General features: G+C 30.0%; 1 protein-coding gene across 2 annotated transcripts in view; it reads right to left on the bottom strand.

Moving 5' to 3' along the window:
- The window catches only part of LOC106461433 (triple functional domain protein-like), a 202341-nt gene that overhangs the window by 142941 nt on the left and 32083 nt on the right, over window positions 1–27317 (bottom strand). For both annotated transcript variants that reach the window (XM_022388406.1, XM_022388407.1), the window contains exons 2-11: window positions 19405–19479; window positions 16926–17040; window positions 16519–16609; window positions 15741–15842; window positions 15096–15209; window positions 12637–12833; window positions 8307–8547; window positions 7343–7465; window positions 3171–3362; window positions 750–881 (exon numbers count right to left, since the gene is read on the bottom strand). In XM_022388406.1, coding sequence (XP_022244114.1) covers window positions 750–881; window positions 3171–3362; window positions 7343–7465; window positions 8307–8547; window positions 12637–12833; window positions 15096–15209; window positions 15741–15842; window positions 16519–16609; window positions 16926–17040; window positions 19405–19479 — 1382 coding nt within the window. The remainder of the gene's footprint in view (window positions 1–749; window positions 882–3170; window positions 3363–7342; window positions 7466–8306; window positions 8548–12636; window positions 12834–15095; window positions 15210–15740; window positions 15843–16518; window positions 16610–16925; window positions 17041–19404; window positions 19480–27317) is intronic.

The following is a 27317-nucleotide window of genomic DNA, read 5'->3' as shown; positions in this document are numbered from 1 at the left end:
CACAAGAATGTCGAATCTGAATCACTTGAAAAAAACACGGGGGTGCTTAACTTTTTTCCAGGTGTATATATACTTCATTTGAAGAATAAAACCTCAGCTTTCTGTTACTTTTAAATAATATAGTATAAAAAGTTAGAGAGAGCTATTGGCAATTTGTGAAAGAGGATGTGACAGGTGGATGAGGCAAGAGGATTTTATTTTCTAGTTTATGATTCCATAAACAAATAAGATTGAAGGCTATAACAATTATGTTTTGCTTTAGTAATATGTATATTATAATTGGTAATGTACGGTGAATTCTATACTTCTCAGAGGGGTTGTAAATAAATTAGAGAAGAGGGAAGACCTATAGAACAAACATCAATTCTCATACCAGGGGAGATTGAGGATTTTTTAAAAATATTTCCTTATAAAAACAAGAACTTAAAACTTGTATAATATTAAAATTTAGTTCATTAACTATGTTTTGATGCCAAATTCATTCTTATACAATTATAATAAAGTAGTTTAATTAAATTTTGAATGTAACTCTCTAAAAGGTCATACCTGTAGCAAGATTCTTAACAAGAAGCTTCTAACTTGAGAGATCTAGTTAACCTAAGAGAAATTTGTGTTGAAAATTTTTCATCAAAGAAAAGGTTATTACCTAGCATGTAAAGCACCAAAACTGCTACTTTGTGAAAAGAGGAGAAGGAATATATTTCACAAGACAACACAACTTAGTAGACTCGTGTAAAAAATATACTTACTTCTGTATAAGCCTGGCACATTTCTTCATAAAAGTTTTGATGTTGATGAATAAGGTCTTCCAGCTCTGACACTTCTCTTGGAACACTGATTAACTGACAGTTCTTGGTCCAAGAGGGGACACTGTTTAAATACTAAACAAAAGTGTTACTGACTATTATAGAACAGAATAATGCTGTATAATCAACAAGAATCATCACACCATTAACTCGTAAAAAATCTGAAAGGTAAACTTTCGTAGCTTTCAGTAACCATTACTGACTGAAACAGTATGCAATTTATTTTTTTAGGTTTAAATTTTCACTTGCACACTTTTCCATCAACCGTATCTTCTTTCAAAGAAAAGAACATGTCCAGTAAATGCATACCAGGATACAAGTCTTTTTTTTTCTAAGCTAAGCTAGAACGATGTTAAAATGTAGAACAATATTTACAAACATATTTACTTGTAAAGCCAAAACAAATGTAAAATTGCACAATGTTGTTAACAAAAATTATGTAGCTATGTTTATCAACATTCATATTCATTGGTAATACAAATTTATTAAAAATATGCACTATTTCATAAAGTTCTATTTTTCAACAAGGACACTTTCATTTATGCAATCAAGTTTACGAACTTTTATTTGTGCTGTCAATACGTATGTCCACTTTGGAAACCACCTGAAGATAAACTATTTTTAACCATGTCAGTGCACATATACACTTCTACAGCCACATCTACACACAATTATAATACTATATATTCATCCACTATTACAACAGTTTAATAAATAGATTATACCTACATGCACACGCACCCACTACTAAATAAATATCAACATAAATCCACTTGGACACACACTTTTTCCAGCAAAATGAACACATACACCCACCCCAGTTAATTTTTAACAACTGAATCATCAAATACACATACACTTGTTCAGAAGCATCTGTATATACTTAATTATAAAACGATGTTTATGCATGAACATACACTATCCATGCCCAAATGTAATTCTTGTGTGGAGAATAGAAATATTCAAACCTCGAAATTGAGCAGATAAAACTTGTCCACAAACAAAACAAAGTTGCCAATCTGTGATTTTTGGAAAACTGAGCTCACTGCATAATTTGTTTTACAGCTTCCAAGCTTTAAAACTAACAAAATCATAAAAATATTGTTTAAACCTGGGATTGTTCTCTTCCTTGCAATCTATTTGCCACAGAGTTTCCTTTCTTCCTCGTATAGTTATAAGTTTCAGATGCAGTTCATGTTAATGATTTTCTATTTTTATATTGTAAAGTTAACAAATAAAGTATATACTGGTTCCTTTGCTTGTTTACTTTGATGAAGTAACTACTTTTACAGTTCCTTTCTGCTATAAAAAAAAAAATCACACTTGTAATTAAACTAATGGTTCTTATAGTGGATTTTGCCTCAGCATGTTTTTACAGATGTAGGAGGGGTCTTTTTAAAAATAGGTATACATAATTTCTGAAAGGATTACGAGTAATTTTCATAAAAATAAGATATAGAGAGACAATACTATATATTATTTACCTATATTAGTTTTAATGACATACATAACTTTTATGGTAAAATTGCCTTCAACACGGAGGGTCAGCACGTGAGGAAATTAGGCATATGATTGTATTTTGCTAATAAACATATGTGAAACCTTGCTATTAGGCTAATGTTTACAGAAATGTTACATAACTGTACATAAAAGTTACGTCACATAATGGGTTTTATTTCACTGAAATTTTTTAATTTATCTGAACAAAATCTAACTGAGGCTCAAAAACAATCAAGAATATAATGTTCTATATTTAAAGTGTATGTGTTTCTGATATAATTTCATTTCTCAATTTTTAACTTTTATGAATGCAAATGCAGAAATAGCAAAAATATGCCACCAGACAATGAGGGGTTAAACAAACATACACACAATTACTCGTCTAGTGATATCAGCCAATACACGTACATTCAAATCAGCACACAATCACCTGTATAGGTCATACCATCACATCCACTCCCTTGCATAGTCATATCAGTACACAATCATTTGAATAGTCATAAACCAGCATAATCATTCACTAGCATAGTCATACTAATACAAATATATACTTGAAGTCATGCCAGCACAAATATTAACCTGCATAGTCATACCAGCACACCCATTCACTTCCATAGTCATATCAGTACAAACATGTATTTGAATAATTTTACCAGCACACCAATTCATTCGTTTAGTTATATTAACACACATTCTATTTCATATCATGTCAACCAACACATTCACTTGTACAGTCATGTCAACCAATACATCTGCTTTTACAGTGATGTAAACCAACACAATGTAAATCTGTACAGTCATTTCAACCAACACACTTACTATTAAACCCTCTGACTTATAATGAAAGTTTTCAATTTGCTTTACCTGTTCTGCCTTCTGGTGAAACAATACTGACAGAGATAAGACAGTTGTTCTCTCATCTAGTCCAGCAGCAAACTGCTTCCATGTTCGGTCTAGTCGTCCTGCAGTTTGTTGAATAGCACTACTGGCATAATGACCAGAATCAATCAACCTGGAAGCTGCCGTGAGGATACGGTTGATTGTGGTGTAGACATTCTATACAAACAAAAAAAAATCCAGGTTATTAGGTACATATTCTGTGTACATTTTTGCCTCAATTAATGATAATAATAATAATTTAATAATAATATAATTTCCTTCATCCAATTGCAGCTTCTTGATTGATTCAGATGAGAAAAAATTTTAAACATTCTTCCTTAGAAACCAGCCTTTTATTTGGAAAATAACAACCACTTCTAACACCTCTATTTCAGACAAGAGACTTTTTCAAGCAAATTTATGAATAAGGAAAATTTATAACAAGGAACCCACTTTTTAAAAAATAAAAGTTGAGACATTGCCCAGTCAAGCTGTCTCAAAGAGAGTTAAATCTAAGCCTGACTGCCTGCGCTCATTTAGAGTGAAGAGTACATTATATTAAAACAGTTGTTGAGCCTTACCACACTGTTAAAATTACTGTCATCACATTTGTTCATGCTTTATAAGATGACTGTGTACCTTCACAACAACTCTGTAGCACAGTATCCATTGCAAAAGGCTGTGTCAAAAGATCACCATGTTCAAGGAGAACACTCCTCCCAGCAGAATTTCCTTAATCCATCCAGTGTATGAGAACAATGGTTTCCAAGCACTCCTTTCAACATTCTAATCCCACATAACTCTGTAAGCACTGCATCTGTATGTCTTCAGATGGAATAGCAAGAATAAATGTTTCATTATTTGGCTACTTCAGGTATGTAACTGCTGAACAGATATCTTCTATATGCAACTTGTGTACACATGACTTATGGGGCAAGTGGGTAGCTTTTGCCACTGCCCTTTGTGTTCATAAGTTCTCACCTGACAAGATACCACACTCTTCTTACAACAGTTGGGGTATAACTTGTTGTAGGTCTCTTTCAGTAATGGTCCTGGTGCCCTAAGCTGTACCATATTCCTCTGTTTTCCAATGTCATTAACTATAGGGGATTTTTTGATCTTGGAAATAATTTTCAATCTGAGCAGATCTTTATGACCCAAGTGTGTGCATATTTTCAGTTGGAAGGGACTGCTACATATCATTTCCAAAAGGTATTAATTTTCAATGACATGCTATCCACAAATATCAAAGTATCAAAATGTAGTTCTGATACATTCTTTCCCACCACAACATTATATTGGCTGTTGCTGTTGTGCAATTTGCTGATTTGCATATTCAAAATCATTTTAATATAATATACACAACCTCTATGTATATATTGATATATATATAATAACAGAGACTGCATATGTGTGTGTGTGTGTGTGTGTGTGTGTGTGACCACCATAGCTCAAAGAGGAAAGAACATAGAGACTTGAAACTCTGCACACATATCATGGAGATTCTGAGGGTGTGCACCTCAGTATTATTTTCTAGATTTGACCCAAAAAAAGTTTGGCTAGTTTTTTTGCCCTGTAGTTTTGCTCTATATTCCTTAAGCCCCATAATTCTGCTTCCTGAAGGTCCATAGAATTTTTTTTTTTTTTTTCTAATTCTCACTTACTGAATGAACAATATGTGGAGGTTTTCTGCCAAATACTCTTTTTTCAACACAAACATGAGAAGAAAATACAAATCTGAGAAATAAAAAATAAAGTTGAATTGAACTAAGTTTAGGTAATGGCAATAAACAATGGGAAGAATATGAATCAGAGAATATTGGAGAATGAAAATAATTCAAATAAAAACATAGGAAGAATAAACGAATCTGAGAAGCTAAATTAAAACTGTTTGCTTGTAAAAAGAGTTGAATTGAATTAAGTTTTGGAAATGGCAATAGACAAATCAATTAAAGAATTGGCACATTGGGGTAGCTATAGAAGTAATTAAGGTAATGGAGACCTCTGTGAATCATGAGAGGGCCTTAGAAAATACAATGATGTTTATTTAAACACTAGCATTTTCATCAGTATGAAATGCATAGTTCTGTCCACTCTAGATGCACATATGTTGACATGAAAGGTTTCATTTGTTCTAGTTATATGAAAGGTGTCACAGAAGACATTTCAGTTATATGAATAGTACAGATTCTGTTTCATGATACTAATAGCAGCATAATTCTAACTGCATGGAATGTACAGCATTACTTAAATGAAGGATGTGGCAGCTTTATAAATTAATTATACAAAGGGTATAGCTTGATTCACATATTCACAATAATGTTTTACCATTCACTTTGAAGAGCATAGGAGCAAACATTCTAGTTACATTAAACTTTTAACAGCATACACTTAGTTTACATTATTCAATTAGCACTATATAACTTCATTGAAACGAAGGACTAGCATCATTTACCGTAATTACAGAGAAGGTTTAACTCTTTTGCTACAGGTATGTTAAAGCGTGCCTGTCACAGTCTTTTACAGTTATATTCAGAATTTAATTCAAACTATTTTATTATCATTTTACATGAATGAACTTAGCAAAAGAATTTAGTTAATGAATCAAATTTTTATATTACATAAGCTTTAATTTCTTATATTTAAATAAATCCTCAATCTCCCCCTTAAATGACAATCGTGACATCTGTTCCCTAGACCTTGCCCATTCTGTAACTTATTTACTGCCTCTCACAGAAGTACAGTTTAACAAAATTACTCATTATAATATGGATATTACTAGGGCAATGTCTAATTTTTATAGCCTTCAATCCTTTTTTGTTTACAGACACATCAACTAGAAAATCAGACCCATTTAACACACCCATCAGTCACATCCTCTCTTTCACAAATTGCCAATAATTCTCTCTAACAATTTCTCTTATACTATTTATAACCAACAGAAAGACAGTTTTAATCTATCAAGTAACATATTGCATTGCATCATTTTCAGTACAGAACACTGTCTGATTCGTCTTCAGTTTGAAAGTGTCTTGCAGTGTTCAGATCAAGATGTTTATGGAATTATTTAAGGCTCTTAAGTCATAATTATAAACCAGTTAAATAATAATAATTACAAGACATTGTTTATTTCGTGAATGTTATTATTCTGTGTTCTTAGGTGCATTAAGTATAGAAAAATTATTTAGTGTACTAATATCATTAGTATTAAAAAAGTAGCCCTAAAAATTATCAGCAACCAACAGCAAACAAACAAGAGGCCAAAAGTAAGTACTATACTTCTTATTTCTGATGTATATTTTTTATTTATTGTCACAGAAGTAACTAAGATATAAAAATTGGAAACTTATTACTTTAGACAAGGTTGGATTGGGTAATGTTTAGCATTTCAGGCTGAAAGAATCAACACTATAGTATCTTTTGTTGTCAGAGTTTGACTTGTTTAAATAGAACAGATTGCCAGAGCTGTGAGAGAACAAAGGTCACATCGTGAAATTGCCAACTGGACAAAGAAACAGTTAACCTGTTGAATTCAGGCACACCTTACTGGTTCAATTCCACTAGGAAATCATGTAGAAAATTAAGTTTAGCTCAACAGCTTTTTTCTAACAGAATTGACTTTAGTTGAACTAAACAATCTTTAAGTACGATCTTCTGTAGTATTGTTAAAATAGTTTTTCATTTGTTTACATTTATCCAGTCTTATTATTTCACACTTAAAGAAACTCAGTTATCAAATACAGAACAGTCCCCTTATTTCTTGATCAAACCTGTTATTAGTTGGATTATCTATCCAACACTCATCAGAAATTGGTTTTACCTGAAAATATGACAGGCTCATGTACTATTGTTGGACATTTAGCAGGTCACAATACAAGAGTGATTGCTTACTATCTAACATATCTATTTGCTAATGATTGTTTCTAACATTGGTAATAGTTTGCCACAGTGGTTCAAACAATTAATAAAATAGAAAAACAACATTAAGGAAATTACAGCACATAAAAAACAAACATTTTTCATACAGACACCTTAAACAAAAACACTTTGTTGTTGTTATAGGGTGTGTATGAGGAAAAATTCTTATGTCCAAGATACAAAAAACAAAAGTATATATTACCACTGATACCACTGTAAAAAGATAAAATACATCTTACCATTGATGCCATTGCAAAAATATTATGCTCTTCTTGCAAATCTTTGGATTCTTGAAAAGAGCAACCAATCTCCACATAACTGATTAGAAAATGGTCTCGGTTATGGAATATCCAGTCGTACATCTGTATATAAAAATAATACAAAAAAGATAATTTTGTTACCTCACCTTTGTAAAAAAAAAATCAAATTTCAAAACTTAATTACATTATCCATTTAAAAATATCAAATGTAAAAACTTCTTTAATTTTTGACATTGTTTTTATCATATGAACACCTGCAGATATAACACTCCAAAAATCTCATCCTGAAAATCCCCTTTATACTCTAACATGTAGTACAATGTATTTGAAAACATGTTTAATTTTTAGTATCATAGTGTTCAAAAGCAAGTGTATTTTTATCTAAAAAAATGACTAACCACTCTTGTATTTAACAAACACAAACATGTAATCTAATATAATCTAATACAAATTGTTCAACTGATCCATATGTGTAAAACATTTTATATATCTCTGCAATGGTCAGAAAAATAAATGTAAATAAACCTTTATAGTAATTAATGATCTTATCAAAAGTTGAGACCATAAATTTCTTTAAAGTATAGTTTCAATATAACCTTTGACTCCATTTTCTTTACTTCTTTCAAAGTACTTTAATTATTAAATTTTGAGGAATTTTGTTGAGCAGGACTTTCTACTCCATTTAAATTCTTAAAGGTAATTCTCTTATAGAAATTATTTTTTAACATAATTTTTGCAGGTGAACTAAAGAATCTTATGTACGAAATACTTGTACTGAAATGCATTTATTTAAGTATACAGTTTAAATATTGTCTGGATATCTTTACAAACAAAGGTATTTCTAGCTTAAAATCAATGTTTTAATAATTAAAAACAGGAATAACAAGAAAAAAAAACTACTAAACTGTGATCACTTAAAAACTGAAAAAGAAAATCACCGAACCTTCTGAGCATCTTGTTCAAATAAACGCAACTGATAACACTGTTCAAGTTTGGCTTTCCGGACATGCCATAGCTGGCCTATGTGTCTTTGATTCACATGAACATTGTCCAGCATTCTCATTATGTGTGAGATAGCACACTGGAAGTCTGTATTTCCAGCCACAGTGGGAGGTGCACTGTCCCGACTTGAATAACCAGAGTCAGATGATCCTCCACTACTTCCACCAGTGACATAACTTAATCTGGAACACAGATATCCACTCTTAAAGCTTCCAACTGTGACACAAAAATAACACTAAAATTTTCACTAGTGAAACAGATTAACCTAAGATGCTGACAATTAAAATTTCCTCCAGAGTAGCAGCTTTGCCTGTACTATATATATACGTTAATTGGTGAACATTTTCAAGAATGACCTGTTGTGAAACAATTATATCAACTATAAATAATGTTTCCACAAACAGCATAGACTTCACTTGTACAACATTATACCATTTGTTAACAATTCCCATATGACTATCATTTCAGTTAACACTATCAGCATATCAGAAGAATCTGCTTAAATGCTTATATACCCTCACAGAAAGTATAGAAACTACTGACATATCATACAGAATGTTCCACACTTGTGTACAGATTGTTCTTGAACATTCTGAATAACATGGACTACTTTGGAATATTCTAGAATATGTAGAATATTCCACAATAATATGCTAGCACATTCCAGAATAATCTAATTTGGTGTGATTTACTTGTTTATATATATTGGAACAAAATGAGGGGGCAAAAGTGCTGTAAATTAAGATATCAAACATAAGGAGTACCGTATGTCTTTGTGTGTGTATATGTCTACACATATATATTTTTTAACATAAAACAAGCTTTATCCAAAATGCTTCACAAATGGATACTTCAACAAAAAGTAAGACTACAATTTGACTACTTGGTTCAGAAGAAACTGAACTAACAGAAAGAAAATAACCTTCAAATAGATAGATTTTTTTACATCACTCATAGAAATGACCAGACCCCAATCAAGGTCCCAGAAGATAAAGATTTTCTTCTTGTTCAGAGGGAAAGAAGTAGTCATGGTTTCATGGGCCAGGTAGATATGGTTCTTTCTTTAAAGGAATCAATGGCTGAGAAAAAAAGTTGGGCAAGTATGGACAGAAAACAGCATGCACAGCTGCAACAGCAGACCTTGAATTAAGCCGCAAGTTGTTGGGAATCATCCCACAACAGTGATGAGGACATAGGAGCAATATATAGAGTATTTGTTTTGAATAGTCCGTATGCAAAGTGATTTTCATGTTAAGATAAAAAAAACCTCCTAGATATATTTCAAATGTTTGTTTTCAGTAAAATTTTATATTTTATCTGTTATTTTCTCTACCCTAACTCTATACAAGGTTGGTCAATTTGACCAAAAATAAATAGATAAATCTAAATTACACACCTTTTCTTTCTAGAATGACTTCAAATATAACATGAAACTGCCTTCATTTATTCTAAGTAGCTTTAAACTCATAACAGAATATATATATTTATAATTAAAGTTTATTGTTTTACTGCCCTTTTAACCATGTATAACTACTATTTGTGCCATTAAAAGTTGCAAATCACTCGGGGAATGTGCAGCTCACATTACGCTGTTGAATTAAATTACCTGAACTGCTCGTGTGCTTGCCTTGTGAAATATTTTTATTATATTATTTTTTTTTTATCTAACCTTAACTTACCTCAAGAGATCCCTATTTTTATATTTTAGTAACTATTATAATAATAAATAAAGAATAAACATGAAAAACAAGAAATAAAGTACTTATCCGTGTCTTCTTTTTGCTGTTGACTGTCAATGACACTTAACTCTTTCAGCACGGGCTTGGTCCCTGGGACCAACCTCGTAACCATTTTGTGCTTGTTACAGTTTTCATGCTATAACTTTTAAATTAGTAAGCAAATGTTAACGAAATTTGGCAGTTTACCAGTAAACATTACAAGGCTTTCATACACAAGATATCAGATTTTTTTATTAAGTCTTAAGATTTGTTAAGCAATGTTTTTCTTGTACCTTTTTTCTTTTTGCATGTTCCCTATCTAACATGAAAAGTAATTTTCATTTTAAGATTAAAAATACTTTTATGCACCAGAAAATCTTTATAACATCTGAATAGTTATCAAATTTTCCTTAAGAAAAACTATATTTCATCTAATATTTTCACTAACGAATCTCTGTACAGGTTCAGTCAATTTAACTGATCTAGTAACCACAAAATGTCCTAGAATGACTATAGTTTATAACAAGAAAACACAAATGTTTAAACTAAATAGGTCAAATATCATAACATTATTCATTTATATATATATTTAGTATATTGACCTTTCAGCCGTGGCTGGCTAACATTAACAATACAGAAGTTAGAATGACGTGGAACATGTGCACTCATGTTACCATATCCAATAATATAAACCTCACCTCTAGTCTTCAGAAAGTGACCTGTCTTGGTTGTCTTTTAGTAGACTAGTACTTTGTAAAATACAGTCACATTTCAATTATTATACATAATATTGGTATAAATATTATTACTATTTACAAACAAGTTCTTAAACTTATTTTTCTTAAAACATAGAACATTAAATAAAGAAATAAAGCAAACAATTATCACTTATAGGTACGACCTTTGTACTCGGGTTGCTGCTTGTGGTAGGCTGCTAAGCCTCATAAAATTTCGCACTTGAAGGATGTGAAACAAAATAGGTTTTATATATATGTATATTTGAAATAACCAACTTGTTTATTTTTATCTTCAATATCTAATTATTGAAACATAATCAGATATATATATAATACTTGAAATAACCAAAATATCATAAATTATTATACCAATACCATAGAATTCCACTATAATTCATCAAGCTTAGTAACTAAGCTGTATTTGGGTCTGAAAAATATGAAATTTCGAACAGACTTAAGACTCACCTTACAAGCATGAAGATTTGTATCAAAAAAACATGATGTTGTAATACTTGAAATTGACTGAGAAAGCCACTAGAGGGGCATTCTGAGCTTTTAATTGGTTATTCACATTTCATAGACAGAAATAAATGTATATCAGGTAGCATTTCCAAAAATGGAAAGATGCGAGCGGGGCCACTGTTTTTGATTCAGTACATGAGCAATATCTCAGCAAATAGAAAAGATGGGAGGCTCTAAATTTACATCCTAGCTGAAACTATAGACTATGAAACTATAGACTTAATATACTGACTTCACAAACATCTAATCTGAACCAATACTGCACTTAACATACCACTGGACACATAAAAATTGATGTTTAGGTGTGTATTTTTAATATTTACTTTTAAATTAAGAAACTAAATAATGTATAATACTAAAAATTTGAATTATAATCTACAGTTTCATACCAAACTTACCGACATAAATTCATAAAATAGAAGTTCAATAAAATTTTGAATGTAAGTCAACAAAAGTGATGATATGGCCTTTGACCAGTGTTGAAAGGGTTAACCATTAAAGCTTAATTTATACGTTAACAAAAATGTTCAATCAACAATCTCACTATCTCTATTTTTCAGCAACAGCCCTATGAAAAACCTTAAGTATGTTTTCTGATATTTGCTATTCAGCAAATGCTACAATTCAAAATTTCATGAACATTTGTAGACTACGTTATGAGGCTTTTAGAAAATAATTTATTGTACTCTCTAAATATAATATTTCCTAAACCCAGTAAAGAGAAACACAAGTTTGTTAAATACACTTTTTTTCCATTTCATCAATTATAGTTGAAAAGTAACAAGGACGTTTTTCAGGTTTTATACATAAATGTGCGTGGTTGGCTTGTCTAAGTTATCAGTTTATTATGTAATTCATAATAATTAATACACCAATTATCAAGTTTATAAACAAAATGGGTCAAGTTCTGATGAACTGTATGCTTAATTAAAAGAATAAGTTAATGAGGTGATCCATAACTGCCTAATGAATAAATATGAACAGTCAAGAATCTTAACTGACCAGCAACTATCTGTTAAACAACCTGTAAGATCATGATATTGAACTAATATACAGAGAATAATCCTTTCACCACTAATACATTACTTATGTTGCTTACTTATCAGCTGAATACTCTCTTACAAGGGAATTTTTTTATAACGAAGATGTTGGTAAAAACATATTCTACACTAACAAACTCTAAGATTAGCTTTTTAATCAATATGTAAATTTTTAAGGGATCTTTATTGCTTATTGTTATGTAGGTTTATTCACTGCACCTAATTTTAAGCTAGAACTACAATGAGATGATTACCTGTGTAACACTTGCTGGCCTTCATAATCAATGTTTTCTAGAGGAGTTTGTACAACTTTTTTTATACTATTGTGGTCTTCTACCATTCTTTTGGCTCCATTGATATCTTCAGCAAAGTCATTCCTCAACAGATCCTCCTTGATCCGATCCATTCGTTCCATTACATCCAAAGTTTTAGACATAAAGCCTTCTACAGCCTAGAAAGTAAAAATACATACTTGTGATAAAAATGTAAACACTTGTATTTACTAATCTATTTCAACCAAATAATTTCTATGTATTAACTCTATCGCAACAGGTCATGTGTCAAAGGCCATGTCATCACATTTGTTTACTTGCATTCAGATTTTATTGAACTACCATTTTATGAATTTATATCAATAAGTTTGGTATTAAATTGTAGATTATAATTCAAATTTAGTCTTATACATTAGTTAATTTCTTAATTTAAAACACCTAAATACTGATTTTTGTGTGTCACGTGGTATGTTGAATGCAGCACTGGTTCAAATTAATGTTTGTGGTGTCAAAATACAGTCTATAGTTTTGTACGATTTAGGAACTCAAACTTCCGATATTGACAAGCTAGAATACAAAAAAAGAACCTTTTTTCTATTTGCTAAGATATCACTCATATACTGAATCAAACACAGTGGCCCCCCCTGCCCAACTCTTTCCATTTTTGGAAATGATCCCTTATATACACTTTATGTATGGCATGAATAACCGATCAAAAGCTCAGAATGTCCCCCTAGTGGTTTTATCAGCCATCTTGAAGTGTTATAGTATTAATCTTGTTCTTTTCACACAAGATTTCAAACGATAAGGTAAGTCTTTAGTGAGCTTGAAATTTCATATTATTTTTAAACCCAAATACAGCTTAGTTACTAAGCTTGATAAATTATAGTGGAATTCTATGGTATTGATATAGTAATTTATGATTTTTTTTTGTTTATTTAAAATGTATATATATATAAAACCTTAAAAAAAAAATTATTTTCACATCCTCCATGTGGGAAATTTCATAAGGCTTAGCAAGTTATGACAAGCAGCAAACAAGTACAAAGGTCGTAACCATAACTAGAAGAGATAATTGTTTGCTATACTTCGTTATTTACTGTTCTATGTTTAAAAAAAAATAAATTTAAGAACTTATTTTTAAATAGTATTAATGTATATACATATATAATGTATAATAATTGAAATGTGACTGTATTTTCAAAGTACTATTCCACAAAAACACAGCCAAGACAAGTCACTTTGTGAAAGCCAGTTTATATTATTGTAATTTCTGTATTGTTAGCAAAGCACAGCTGAAACGTCAATATAATAAAAATAATAAATATATATAAATGTATAATATTATGAGATTTAAGCTATTTAGACTAAACATTTGTGTTTTTGTGTTATAATCTGTAGTCATTTTAGAATGACAAAAAGCATAATTGAAATATATTTCCTAATTTTTTATGGTGGTTACGAGGCTGGTCAAATTGACAGACCCCATAGAGTTAGATTAAAGAAAATAACAGAAAAAATAAAGTTTTACTGAAAACAAACATTTGAAATGTATTTAGGAGGTTTTAGAGATTACACAAATAATATTTTAGATTTTGGGGATGAACAATAGTTTTTCAGTTTTAACGTGAAAATCACTTCATACTTGGACTGGTGACAAAACAGATTCAATACTTTCACAAACAAATCTATAATAAAAGTACTTCATTAACAAATCTTATTTTTTTGTGTAAGAAAGACTTGTGATCCTTACTAAAAGTCTACCAAATTTTGTGAAGATACACTTACTACATTAAAAGTTATAGTATATATACGTAACTCGTGTATATTATACCGAGACTGTTGCAAAAGGGTTAACATGTTTGTATATAAATCATTCCTTAGATGTTCAATATAAGAATGCCACTCTTACTTATGGACCCTAGATCTTAAAGATCTTACCTGCAAAATAAATCACTTTCCACTCAGCTTTACAAATCTAAATTTGTTTTTATTTACTTGCCCTGAATGTTGTAAATATATCAATGCCATTTACAAGTTTTACATCATTAAATATATTGTTTCCTAATTGTATGTTAAAAAATATCCCTCCTTACATTTATTAACCTAACAAGTGGTCAACTGTCCAGTCCTTACTTACCAGTTTTAAACACTGTAACTATAAAAAACCCTAACTACCAATTAAATCTCCTGTAAACACATCTCTGTTGATTTACTATACTATAAGTGAGATAACTCCATAAATCCAATTTTATAAATAGCAAACAGTCACTGCCCTTGTCAGTCTTGCACTCTACAACTATACCACTTCCCCTTAATACTTTCATGTCTGAAATTAACTAGTTTTATTTCCTAACCTGACAAGTTGCAAACACATCATCACCACCACCCCTTACTGACCTTACATGTTTTGGATTAATCATTCCTTATTTACTACTTACCAGTCTCAATTCAATCCACTGGTTGTGGTCATAGGGTAGTGTACCATCTAGATCAGCAGTCAACTGTGACTGGTCAATATACTTTGATAAGGTTTCTAATGATATCATACTGGTCTGTTAAATCAGAAAATAATAAAATATGTTAGTTATAACAGTTTGGTTAAATACTTAAGTAAATCAAGTTACAAATTCATGCTGATTAGATATATATATATATATATTACATTTTAACATCAATTATGTAATTAAAAAGACAACTACCACATGTCTACAATGTGATTAAGTCTGAGTACAAGGATTTTAGTCTTTATTGTGTGATATCAAAACTAGCTATGAGTAAAACCTCATGAAAATTTTAAGTCAATAAAATCTTTTATATGAATACTCATCATTGCTTAAAAATGCTACTTATTGTTAGGACAGTTTTTTTTTATGCAGATGCAAAATTGAACATTAAAATGCATCCCAATAACAATACTCATTGCTACACTACAAAATAAGTTTTGTGGCGCATTATAAAAGAATACAGGAACACACTGGAGAAGTTAAAAACAAAGGCTGTATTACCATTACTACAGAGTTCCAGCATAATTACTTGACAAGTCATCTTGTAAACTACTTCTCCACACAAGCATTACCACTCACCTCAAACTTGTATTTTGAGCTTCCTAAACTGGTTCTCTGTTTTTGCCAGAAGTTTTCTGGTTTGATAATGTACGCTGTGTGGATTTTGGCTGGAAAACTTTCCTGTGAGGTCATCAATAAGTAACATAGAATTTTAATTAAAATATTAAAAACAAAATAACTGTACAGTCTCTACACTGTTTTGCAAAAAGCAATTACTTGTAACTGAAAACTAAATCATGCAAACAAGAATAACAAAAACTTTGAATTGCTTTTGTATAAGATTAGATTTGAAATTACTATGGGAATTTCACCCTAGAACTGCATATTACACAAAAAAAAATTATATTTACAATTAATTTTAACTTCTGTGAAACAAAGCATGTGAAACAGCACAAATAACACAAGTTTCTTATTAACACAAAAATTAAATACAATCATAGTTTTTAATTATTATGAAATAAAATCAACAATATAGTAAATGTTTACCTTTTTAATTGGATCTAGATCATTATTGAAGAACACAATAACTAGTAAAACTAAGGTTACAGTATTGATGAATAATAGTATGTAAATCACTACTGGAAGGCAAGCATAAGAAATAGGTATGAAATGATATTTTTGAACAGAACAGCAAAACTTTCACATCTTAAAGGTCATATAATTGACAACTCTGATGTTTACAGTTGAGTAGTACTTAAGCAACTAAAATACAAATGAACGTTGTTTGTGTCTTATTTAAGCAGTTCATTATATTTGTGAAAAATCAAGAAATGAAGTTGAAAAGTTTCAGCTATACCTGTAGCACTTTCAGAATTGGTTTAACAGTGTTCCATGTGGCACCTCGCATGTCAATCACAACAGAGAATCCAACTTCCTTCACATCATCACTGAAACAAAAGTTAGTAACCTCATCAGAAAAAGCAACTAAAATATCTGATGGCTGCCCAAAGCAATACTCTTTATGTGCCATAATGATGTAGACAGGCTATCTGAATGTTTGTAACAGATTACCCAAACAGTATGTATGCTTCAACAAATATGTATACATTTGTTACAAAATAAAAGATGCAAATCTCAGTCATAAATTAAAATTTTATCAATGCCATAAATGGTAAAAAAACTCTCTCTCATGGTACAAAATCTAATACAAAATCAGTTGATGTTTTGCAATATCAAAACCATTAACTGTATCAACAAAGTTACCTGGGTATGCTTGCTAGATATGTCAACAGTCGTCTTAGGTCTTCAGTTTTTAGTCTCTCTGGAAGATTTCTAGCAGGAAAGGTTAGAACAGGCCCTCCTCTCCTGTCTCTTCCACCTGCAATCATATAAAGATGGATCTTTGACTTTCATAGACTGATTTATTAAGTAACTCATGTTGTAATTAACAAAATATTGGTTTTATAAAAAAAAATACCATGTACAATACCTTTTGTGTGTTCAACATTAACATACAAAAATAAATTTATTATTTAACACAAATGAAATTAGAAAATACAAGGATAAGAAGAGTCCTGTATCCCAGCTCATAAAGGCTGGAGGCCCAGGGATTGTCTAGACCGCCAAAAACCAGCAGGGTCTACATGATGTGGTATGTTCTAGGCCATTTTGGAGAACTCAATATTTGCATTATTTACTGTTAGAATAATCAGTAAATACTGGACTTTGCTATCTTTAGCTACTTGAACTGTTCTAGAGATCAAAATTACAGACCAGTTAACAAACAGTTCATTTCATGAAATATTTAGACATGTACTATATACAACTGTTTATAATTGCATTGATTAGAGCAATTAAGGATAAACTGATTAAATGATGAAATATTGATGCAATACTTGTAAAAATCAGTCTCCACTAAGGCAAGTTACTAACAATTCTTTTACAAATGGAATCTTAAAAGATATGGAATATTAACTAAGTTTATTCATAAACCTTCGCCTATCCTACTCTTTTTTGTGTGTTTGCAGACTGATGCATGCTGGAATTTATATTCATTGTGACAACCATTTTTTTGTGAGTTCTGACTAATAAAGGAACATGATAATGTAATAGCAGATAATGAATTAGATCAGTAACACACAAAAGTTGGTTGTAATGTTTTCTTTTCCTTTTTTATGAAATTAGCTGAACAAGATCTGACAAGAATTTAAATAAAAAAAGTCTTGCTAAGTCATAAAGTGTAACAAAACACTTTTAGACTTTTTAAAGAGGAAGCTTTATAATTAACATTATATACTAAACATTAATGTTAAGAGTATAATGCTTTATGAGATCTATGGTTACAAAATGTCCTTAATTAGTGAAAACAATTTCAAGAATTTTATTGTATACCTCCTATCCCAATTTTTTTTTCATTAAAATTCATGTTTTGGTGAAGAAAAGAAAGAAATAACTAAATAAATACCCAGTTAGCCTGATGAATAATAATGGATAATTAATGGTATGTCACATGTTATCCAAACACCTATAGTATTTTAGGTTATTAGTGGTGAGTAGAAAACTATACATCAAAACCAAACAAACTGCTTAAATTCCACCACTGTACAAGGCCTACTTTATTTATTAGGTTCCCTCTTCCAAAATAAGTTGTGAATTCACCAAAACTAGTCTGCTGCTGTGGAAGTAGCGAACCAGAGAATAGATTAGGCCTCTACATCACTTTTTCTTCACTTAAATTCATATTTTGGTGAAGAAAAAATTAACAACTAAATAACTAACCAGTTAATCCACTGAATAATAACAAACAACTAATTATGATGGTATGTCATGCTATTGAAATACATAAAGTTCTTTAAGTTATTTGTGGTGAATAAAAGGCTATACATCAAAGCCAAACAAATTGAAATTTAATAACTTAATTGAACACCATTGTGTTCCAACCAGAGAAATATGTAAAACATCATAATTTTGAAAGTTTTATTTTAAACTAATGGGGTGGAAAACATATAGTATGTTATCATATCATGCTATTTCTTAAATCCCATTCTACTTGTAGTAATGCCATAAACTCTGTTAATGTAACAAAAGAGGCTATAGTAAATCAACAGATAATGTAATATTAAGTTACTTGAATTAATTATCTAACTACAGCTGTTAGAAATTTAAAGAAAATTATGAAAAAAAATGAATATTTAGAGAACTTAAATAAATGTGTGTATACATATACAAAACTTTGTTTCTGGAATTTTGTTTCTACAAACAAGAGGAATTTTACCCAAGCCTCAGTTTTCTATTACTACACTTAAAATATGCTGAAAAAAAATTAAAACTTCTTTGGGTGTTCTCAACATGGAATTCCTCAGAACACTGTGAAAAAGTGACACTAAAATCACCACATTACTCGGTTAGAAAAAATTATGTTGATATAAATTGTTTTAAATATAGTTGGACTCAACACAAATTACAAAATATATTTCATGATAGTTATGCCAAAATAAAAGAGAGAATATTTGGATAAGAAATATAATGTGACATTAGTATTTCATTATGAGTTTAAACATTTTTTTTATTTTTCGTTGAAATGTATTTCATGATAGAAGCCTAACAAAAGGGTATATATAACAGTTACAGAAACAATGTCTTCTTATATAACAAATGTATCGAATAGATGATATTTTTATGGAAATGTATTTTCTACAAAACTTGTACTTGTAGAGCGAGTTTTGGATCATAAGCAATTTACCTGACAAGATAACAATCTTCTCCTGTAGAAAACTAAGAACATCTCCTGCTTTTAATCCCTCCAACCGACGTGGACCTAGAATGCATACATACAACACTGTTCATAATGTCCTAAAGAGTGACAGTATTGAGCAGTTAAATTTTGGAGTTGTGAACTTTTAAATATTACCTTATGATTGGAAAAGAAAAAGAAGACAATCCTAATTTTATATCCATTATGTCTATATGGTTATTTTGAGGATTTGAAATCACTCAAAAGTCACTTGCTTCCAAACTGGTTATTCAAGATAATAAACCATATTAAGCAAGATAAGACAAGTTCTGGTGGTCTAAATTAGTTTTCATAAGTGAACAAATGAACTGTGGAGCTAAACTCTATACTGATGAAATTACAGAACTACTTTAACATACTATTAATACAGAACTTTTCAGCGTAATACACATTTGTAAAAAAATAAAAGGTACATGCAAGTTTATATAGTTTAATTACATGTATGACCCAGCTAGAACATGAGATGGAAGAGCTGTTTCACTATATACTTGAAAGTTTTTAATTAATACTGATTTGATTTAACCTTATATTTTGTTGATCTTGCAGTCTTTGTTTATATGTTTTATGAAGACAATATATAGTGTATATGTATGGAGGTAAGGAATTTTTCTAAAGAAATGGAAACTGAGACTTAAAATGATTCAAATTTCTGACCTTTCTTACCAGAAAAATGATTTAGCCAAGCTAAAACTGTACCATATCTCCATTGCCACAAGTCTCAGTTTTTCTTATTAAGATAATAGTGTGCAGTCCTTAAAATTTCTATAGGTAAATAACTACTTTAGGTATGCAAAATTTTCTAAATTCAGCCACAAGTAAAAATGTCTACCTATTGATACGTAACGTATCACAAAAAACATTAAATATAAAAATGTAATTAAGAAAAACAGTTCTTGATAATAAACAGAAACACCACAGCTATTTTAATAAATATTTATACAATTGAACTTTTTTGAAATTTACAAATTTCATTATCACTGAGCTATAATGGAAATAAATGTGATACAAAAAGCTATTTACATAAACTGAATATATGTTAAGATTTGTAATTTAGGACAAATAGATGTATAACTCCTAATGAATTGGTGGAACAGAATATTTTAAGTGAAAATAAAGACAGCTGAAAGAAACTTTGGTTACTATTTTGGTTTATGAGATAAATTTGTAGTTGATAAATTTGTTTTATTATGAGTTCATTTTTGGACCATACGAAGATAAGTATTTTTGAAACTGTTTACAAAGAAAGATTAATTCTTGTTACTTAAAAACCTCATGTTCAATGTTCATGGTTGTATTTATAAACAGTCCATGAAGATTGGGCAAAAGGTATTTCTTTGGTTCTAAATACATTCTGAATTCTGATGAATAATTTGATAACCATTTGTATTTTAACCGGTGGGGTGTGGATAATAAGTTTTGATTTTTTTTTAACCTGGGACCAAAGAAGAGTGTTCTGTTTGCTTATAGAAGGAGTGAGCAATATGATATTACAGGTTCTTCAAACCATAACAAATAACATTCAATAATAGCAGATAGTTTGAAGTGATACGTGGTTTCAAAGCAGGTTCTACTTCATTTGACAGAAATTTATGTTATAGTTTGAAGAACATTAACTTTAAAGGATAACCATTATTTTCAGTGTGTTTTGTAAAGAGGTTATTTCAGAACGTATAGAGATAGGATAAATGTAGCACACTCTGTTAAGAATGTTTAACACATTTGAAGCTATTAAACCAAATGTGTAAGCCTGCATATGCTTTCTTGCAAGATAGATATTGTAAATTCGTACTTTAGACTGCTGACATGAGCATCTATAAAGGATGATTTTCCTTTTTCTTCACTTTCACAGGAAAATTTAAAACTGAAATGTTTAGAGTTTAAATGATATAGATTTTTTTTTTTTTATCTATGTTCAATACTGCAAAAGAGTAAGAAAATATCAACTACATATCTAAAGTATAAGCAGAATGGACAAGTACCTAACAAGAGACACTAATGGGAATAAAGAAATATATCTGAAATGACATCCATCACTATGGCAAGTTAAGTAGCTGTTCAACTTGGTGGTGGTTAAAACGAAAGCGTAGTTTGACTTCATTAAGGATAGCACTGTTCAGAACATTTTGAATTGTGTCTACAAGTGGAATATTAACAAATAAAGATTCAATGTTATATATAGCTAGATGTTATATACTGTCCAGCAATTTTTAGTAAAACAGAAAGAATCTTTAACTAACATGTTCACTGTAGTGATCCTATAAAAGGAACTTGAAACTTAGATTTGGATGTGTGATCCAATGCTGAATATAATAGGCCTGAGGCAGTATTGTTTTTATGAACTTTTATATTAACCATATATGAGACCAGGGTGGGAGTCAGAGAGGTAACTATCAACAAAGGTATTGTCAGAAATGGCACTTCCTTTTCTTAAACACTTTGTGATTCTTATTCATGTTTATTATTAAAAATGGTTCTTTACACTGTTATTTCTATTCTAATATTAATTCTGCTATGTTCATTGGTACAGTGGTCTTTCCTTCATGTCATAAACCTATATGTACAAATCCTAGATCCTAAAAGACCGCAAACCTTACTACATGATAAAGATGATGTACTGCTCACCAGAGATACAACAGATTGTTAAAAAATATCTCATAGTTAATATGATCATGATTGCTATAGATTATATTCTTTATTAACATTCAACATTCCTGGTTGATCAGTACAGCTTTTTGTCAACTAACAAACATTTTAGCTAATTACATATAAACAAGTTGGACACAACAATGTATCCTGCTTCTTTTATTGAGCTACCAATAATAGCAATTAAGTTGAATTAGTGTTTGTTGTTGTAAATACTAAAAAACTAGGAAAGGCAGAAAATCATATTATCCACATGTAATTTATATATCAAAACCAAAACTTATATTTTTCACCTAATGTTGCTATTATACTGCTTTAAAAACTGAAAGATTACATAAATTCAAACTACTACACCCTAGCTAATCCCAGAGTTGTACATGAAACCATCTTTTATTATAACAAATAAAAAGGGATTCAATTGAATGCTTAACCCTTCTTGTCATTTATGCATCAACTGTTATACAAAAAAAAAATTTGAGTGATAACTTGAGTTGAAAATAAACCAAAGAAAAAATGCAGTTTTGAAATAACTTAATGGATGGTGTCACACATTGCACTTTTGAGAAGGGCAAGAAAAGCAACTGTTTGCAAGGTACCAGTTGATTTATTGCACAACTGGGGCCTAGCTTTTACAATGGGATTACATATTTGTAAACTTTTCAAAATTTACCAAGTAACTGACCCAACTACCTTCAAAACCTTCATGAATAAAACAATACACTAGACACTGACACATATATAAATAAATTCACACATTTTACTGGAATTCTTTCTGACAAATCCACTTAATGAAACAATAATGATTTATGTTTTGTGTTTTACCTAAAACATGAAATAACAACATTAAAAATACCACGTTCTATGATACCAAACAATATATTTCATAATCCACAGTAGAGCTGGGTGATTTATTCAATTACATATGAGCAACAACTGTTTTGATTAATGCTCCATAAACTAATCAATTCAATGAATGTAATGTAATGAAAACAATCAAATAAATTAAATTGGTGTTCCTGATTATTACTGTTTTCAATTATTTCCAACAACCCATAAATTAAATTTACAATTACATCAATTGTTATGAAAAAAATCCACTAATCAAAATTAGGGTTTTCAAATATTTTGAATATCCAAGTATTCGAAATATTGCCATTATGTTTATTGTTAAATGCAAAACTATATAATGAGCAGATGCTTTGTGATTTGAGGGTTTGATAATGATTCCCAATAAGTTTACTATTATTGTCTTTCTGAAAAGAGGGAAGGCAACTGTTTGGTAACACCCACCACCAATTCTCTGGCTATTCAAGCATTAAATAAAGTGTAAATTTACTGTTTTTTACATAGTGTCATGTTTTTGATTTATAAGTAACAAGTTTATTCTTTAATATTGTAAGACCAGATGCAGATCAATTATTGTTAAATGCAAAACTATATAATGAGCAGATGCTTTGTGATTTGAGGGTTTGATAATGATTCCCAATAAGTTTACTATTATTGTCTTTCTGAAAAGAGGAAAGGCAACTGTTTGGTAACACCCACCACCAATTCTCTGGCTATTCGAGTATTAAATAAAGTGTAAATTTACTGTTTTTTACACAGTGTCATGTTTTTGATTTATAAGTAACAAGTTTATTCTTTAATATTGTAAGACCAGATGCAGATCAATGGGGTGGGGACGTGTTACAGAAATTAATAACTGTGTACTTTGATGTTGTCATAGTAGGTACAGTATTAGTGGTATGTAAAAATCAAATGCAATATACATTTATGAATAGTGCTAGTAGAGGTCTAGCTGGACCTCCCCCCCCCCTTTACAACATCATGGATTGCCCTGTTTTGAGTAAGTTTCTCAAAGTATGGATCTCTAATAACATTCGACATAATTTGAAATATTCACGAATCATATGTTTGAAAAATGTTTAACTAAGCACTCCATCTAGCAAGTGTTGACATTTTTTTTTACAAGCATAAGTATTATTCCTCAAATATAACATACAGGTTTCTGCACACTTTGAAAAATAATTTTATTTTCAAAAATGAAAGGAATATTCAATTAACTTGTATATGAAGTAGACCTAGAGCCAAAATGTTTTATAATATTTTATTACTGATGTTTTTTAGGGTGATAAAGTTTATCAGCTTTATATAAAAATTTGTTGTCTGAAAGAGTCATGAAGTAATATGTTTATTTTCATTTTTAAAAAAATGAAATAGTTTTAGCACAACAGTCTTGTGGAAATTGGCAGGGAGAAACCTGTGGAAACACTATTAATTGTATTATTTTCAAGTTGTTATAGGTTTTGTAATGCACTACATATATACGATACATTTTCATGTACAATGGTTTAGGATGAACAAAATAACTTACTAATTAATTAGTGTATCTGAAGATAGGATTTCCTTTAGCTATTAATATTTCCATAATAAATTTTAAGGCTATTTTATATGTTAATTCTAAGCATTTGAATAATATTACTCAAAAATATTTTAAAATTGATAGTAAGGCATATTCTGACACTTACTTAGAATACTTCATGAAGAAAAAGTTAGTATTTTAATTTCTGCACAATTACAAAGATATTTACCTGAAAAAAAAAAATCCTCATGTCAATTTTTTTTTCAAAACTTTTCTACCTATCCCAAAGAATTACTTTATTTTCACTAAGAACCTATCATCCCTTGAGAAAATGTTATACATTTCTTGGTTTTTCAAGTGTTTCTCTTATCTTTTGTACAGGCCTCAGTTGAAACCTTTCTATGAAGCCACATCAAGTGGTTTAAACATCTACTAATGAAACACAGTTTTGAAAACAGCCATAAAGGAAATTAAAATATGTTTAAATAGAGCAAAAATTGGATTATCATGTATTAATATAGGAAATACACAGTTTTGAGTTGTTTTTTTTTATAGTTTCTGTAAACTTCCTTTGTTGTGAATTGTGAAAGTATCTGTGAATTAAATTATATCTGTTTGAAAGCTTCAGAAATGGTCTTCAACAGGAAGACATCAGATAACTTGAAGATAAGTTTACACAGTTTACAGATGGGTTTATTGAGTAACAAGTTTGCAAAGTTCAGAAAAGGTTCTGTCATCATTAGGTTGAATTAGTTTACTTATACACAGGAATAAGCCTTGAGATTGCTTAAGGCTTAATAAAAGTATTTTGCTGAAGTTTGGTTCTTTGTTTAAATATGACGTGTTTATCTTTATTAGATATACAATAGTTTTATTGAGTTACAACATTTGTAAACATTTTTTAATTATGTTCACCAAATAAAATTATCATCAAGTCAGACAAGTTTACTGTTTAGCGAGTCTGGGAGACAAATGCAAAATATTGTGATGATTCACATATTTCTTTAATACCTGTGTTTATCCTATTCAAATAACATACATACATAAATTGTCTAACTAGCTACTTAATCATTTGTAATATGCTCTAACCAAAAACATTATTACCCTTATCATGGAAGTAAAACATATTTTCATTATTTAGCTATTAATGTACTTGATTTACAGATCTTATTTTTACTTGTATAGATTGTGTGTGGCATGGTGTAACAATCAATGAATTAAATATACTTAGTTAATGAGTTGATCAATTAATAGATTAGTTAAAAACTATCACCCAGCTCTAATCCTTGGGCCACATAAAAGTTAAGCAGAAATTAAACTTCTTTTCAAACTTAATGATAGGTCTATCTTATAAACAAAAATTACATTATGATTCAAAATACCCACAAACACAAGAAATGTTAAAACAAACTTCTAATAAACAGAAATTAATAACTGTTAGATTATACTCATTATTGAGGACAAAGATATTGTGCATAAACAATCATGATATAAAACTATCAGAGAACCAACCAAATAACCCAAATTCATATTAGGTATGAAAAACTCTAATGATGTTGAGTACAAGTTATTAAATATAGTTAACGTACTGGAACAAGAATGCCATGAAATTAAACCCACATCGTATTATTCATAGTCACAAAGTTAACGATTAAAGCTCAATAGTGGTTAACCAATAAAGCGCAATGTTTGTTTCATTCTTTAGTTTTTGTTTTTTAATGCAATTTCGACTTCGAAGCCAGTATATATTACAACCATCCTTGAGTCAGTTGAAGAAAATCGACTACACACACACTACAGTGACTGTTCGGTTATTACCGCCCACATTTCTTATACCACTTCTTTTTAGATAACAGCGGGCTTCATTACTCGAAAAGTCAAACACAATTTTGTTGTATACGAAAATGAAATTTGATATTTACACTTTTGGAACTGACTGAACGTAGCCAGTTAAACACAATCACCTTTATATTTAACAGTTTTATCATTACCTTCTCGATGTAAGACCGTTACATAAGGAAATTCATTCGTTTATTGTTGTTGTTTTCACATTAAGGAGAAGGAATTTTTATTGAATACTTGATATTTTCTTGAGAAACTAAAAGCTCTAACGTATCCAATAAAAGATCTACTGAAGTGAACAGCCCGTAATTCGTTTAAAATGTACGTAACTCTACAAAACATGGGGGTGAATGACTGATCTTTGCGAGGTTTCCCTTCGTATTTTTACAGAATAGGAAATTACTTATCAATACAGTTTAAATAACACTTATCAATGCATTTTGTTGAAGTGGTAGACCACAAGTCACTATAGAGTATATATATCGCTGACATCTACACGAAAACAGTCACACGTGCCAATCATAACTAATGATCACGTGCGTTAAAATATCTATCACGTGACTCACTACACAACAACAGCATGTGTAAAAGAAAACATAACCATTAAAAATTTTCATAAATGATACAAAGACACTGAACAAATCACAATCTGACACATTACATGTTACTCAATGTAAAACCTCAAAACCAGTACACGTTAACAAATAACCTACATGCAAATCACACGTGTGAAAAAGATGAGTTTTCTGCATCAGTAAAACTACGATTTTTCTAATAGTCGCAACTGTTGCTTATGACAAAGAATGATAAATTACTGAAACCAACAGCAACAAACACGCTGTGGGAAGTACAATTCATAGTAAAAAAATATGAAATGAAATCAATATATTTTCTTCTATATGTCCAGCACGGTTCAGTCTCATATGAGAATCAATTAAACGTCCAGAAAAAGTTTGCTGACAAAAGACAGTTGTTTGATATGTGAAATATATATATATATATATATATATATATA

Source organism: Limulus polyphemus, unplaced genomic scaffold (genome assembly GCF_000517525.1).
Source record: "Limulus polyphemus unplaced genomic scaffold, Limulus_polyphemus-2.1.2 Scaffold958, whole genome shotgun sequence".
In the NCBI taxonomy this organism is placed as follows: Eukaryota; Metazoa; Arthropoda; class Merostomata; order Xiphosura; family Limulidae; genus Limulus; species Limulus polyphemus.
Note: the sequence above shows the minus strand (reverse complement) of the source record. Positions and strands in the feature narration are given on the sequence as shown.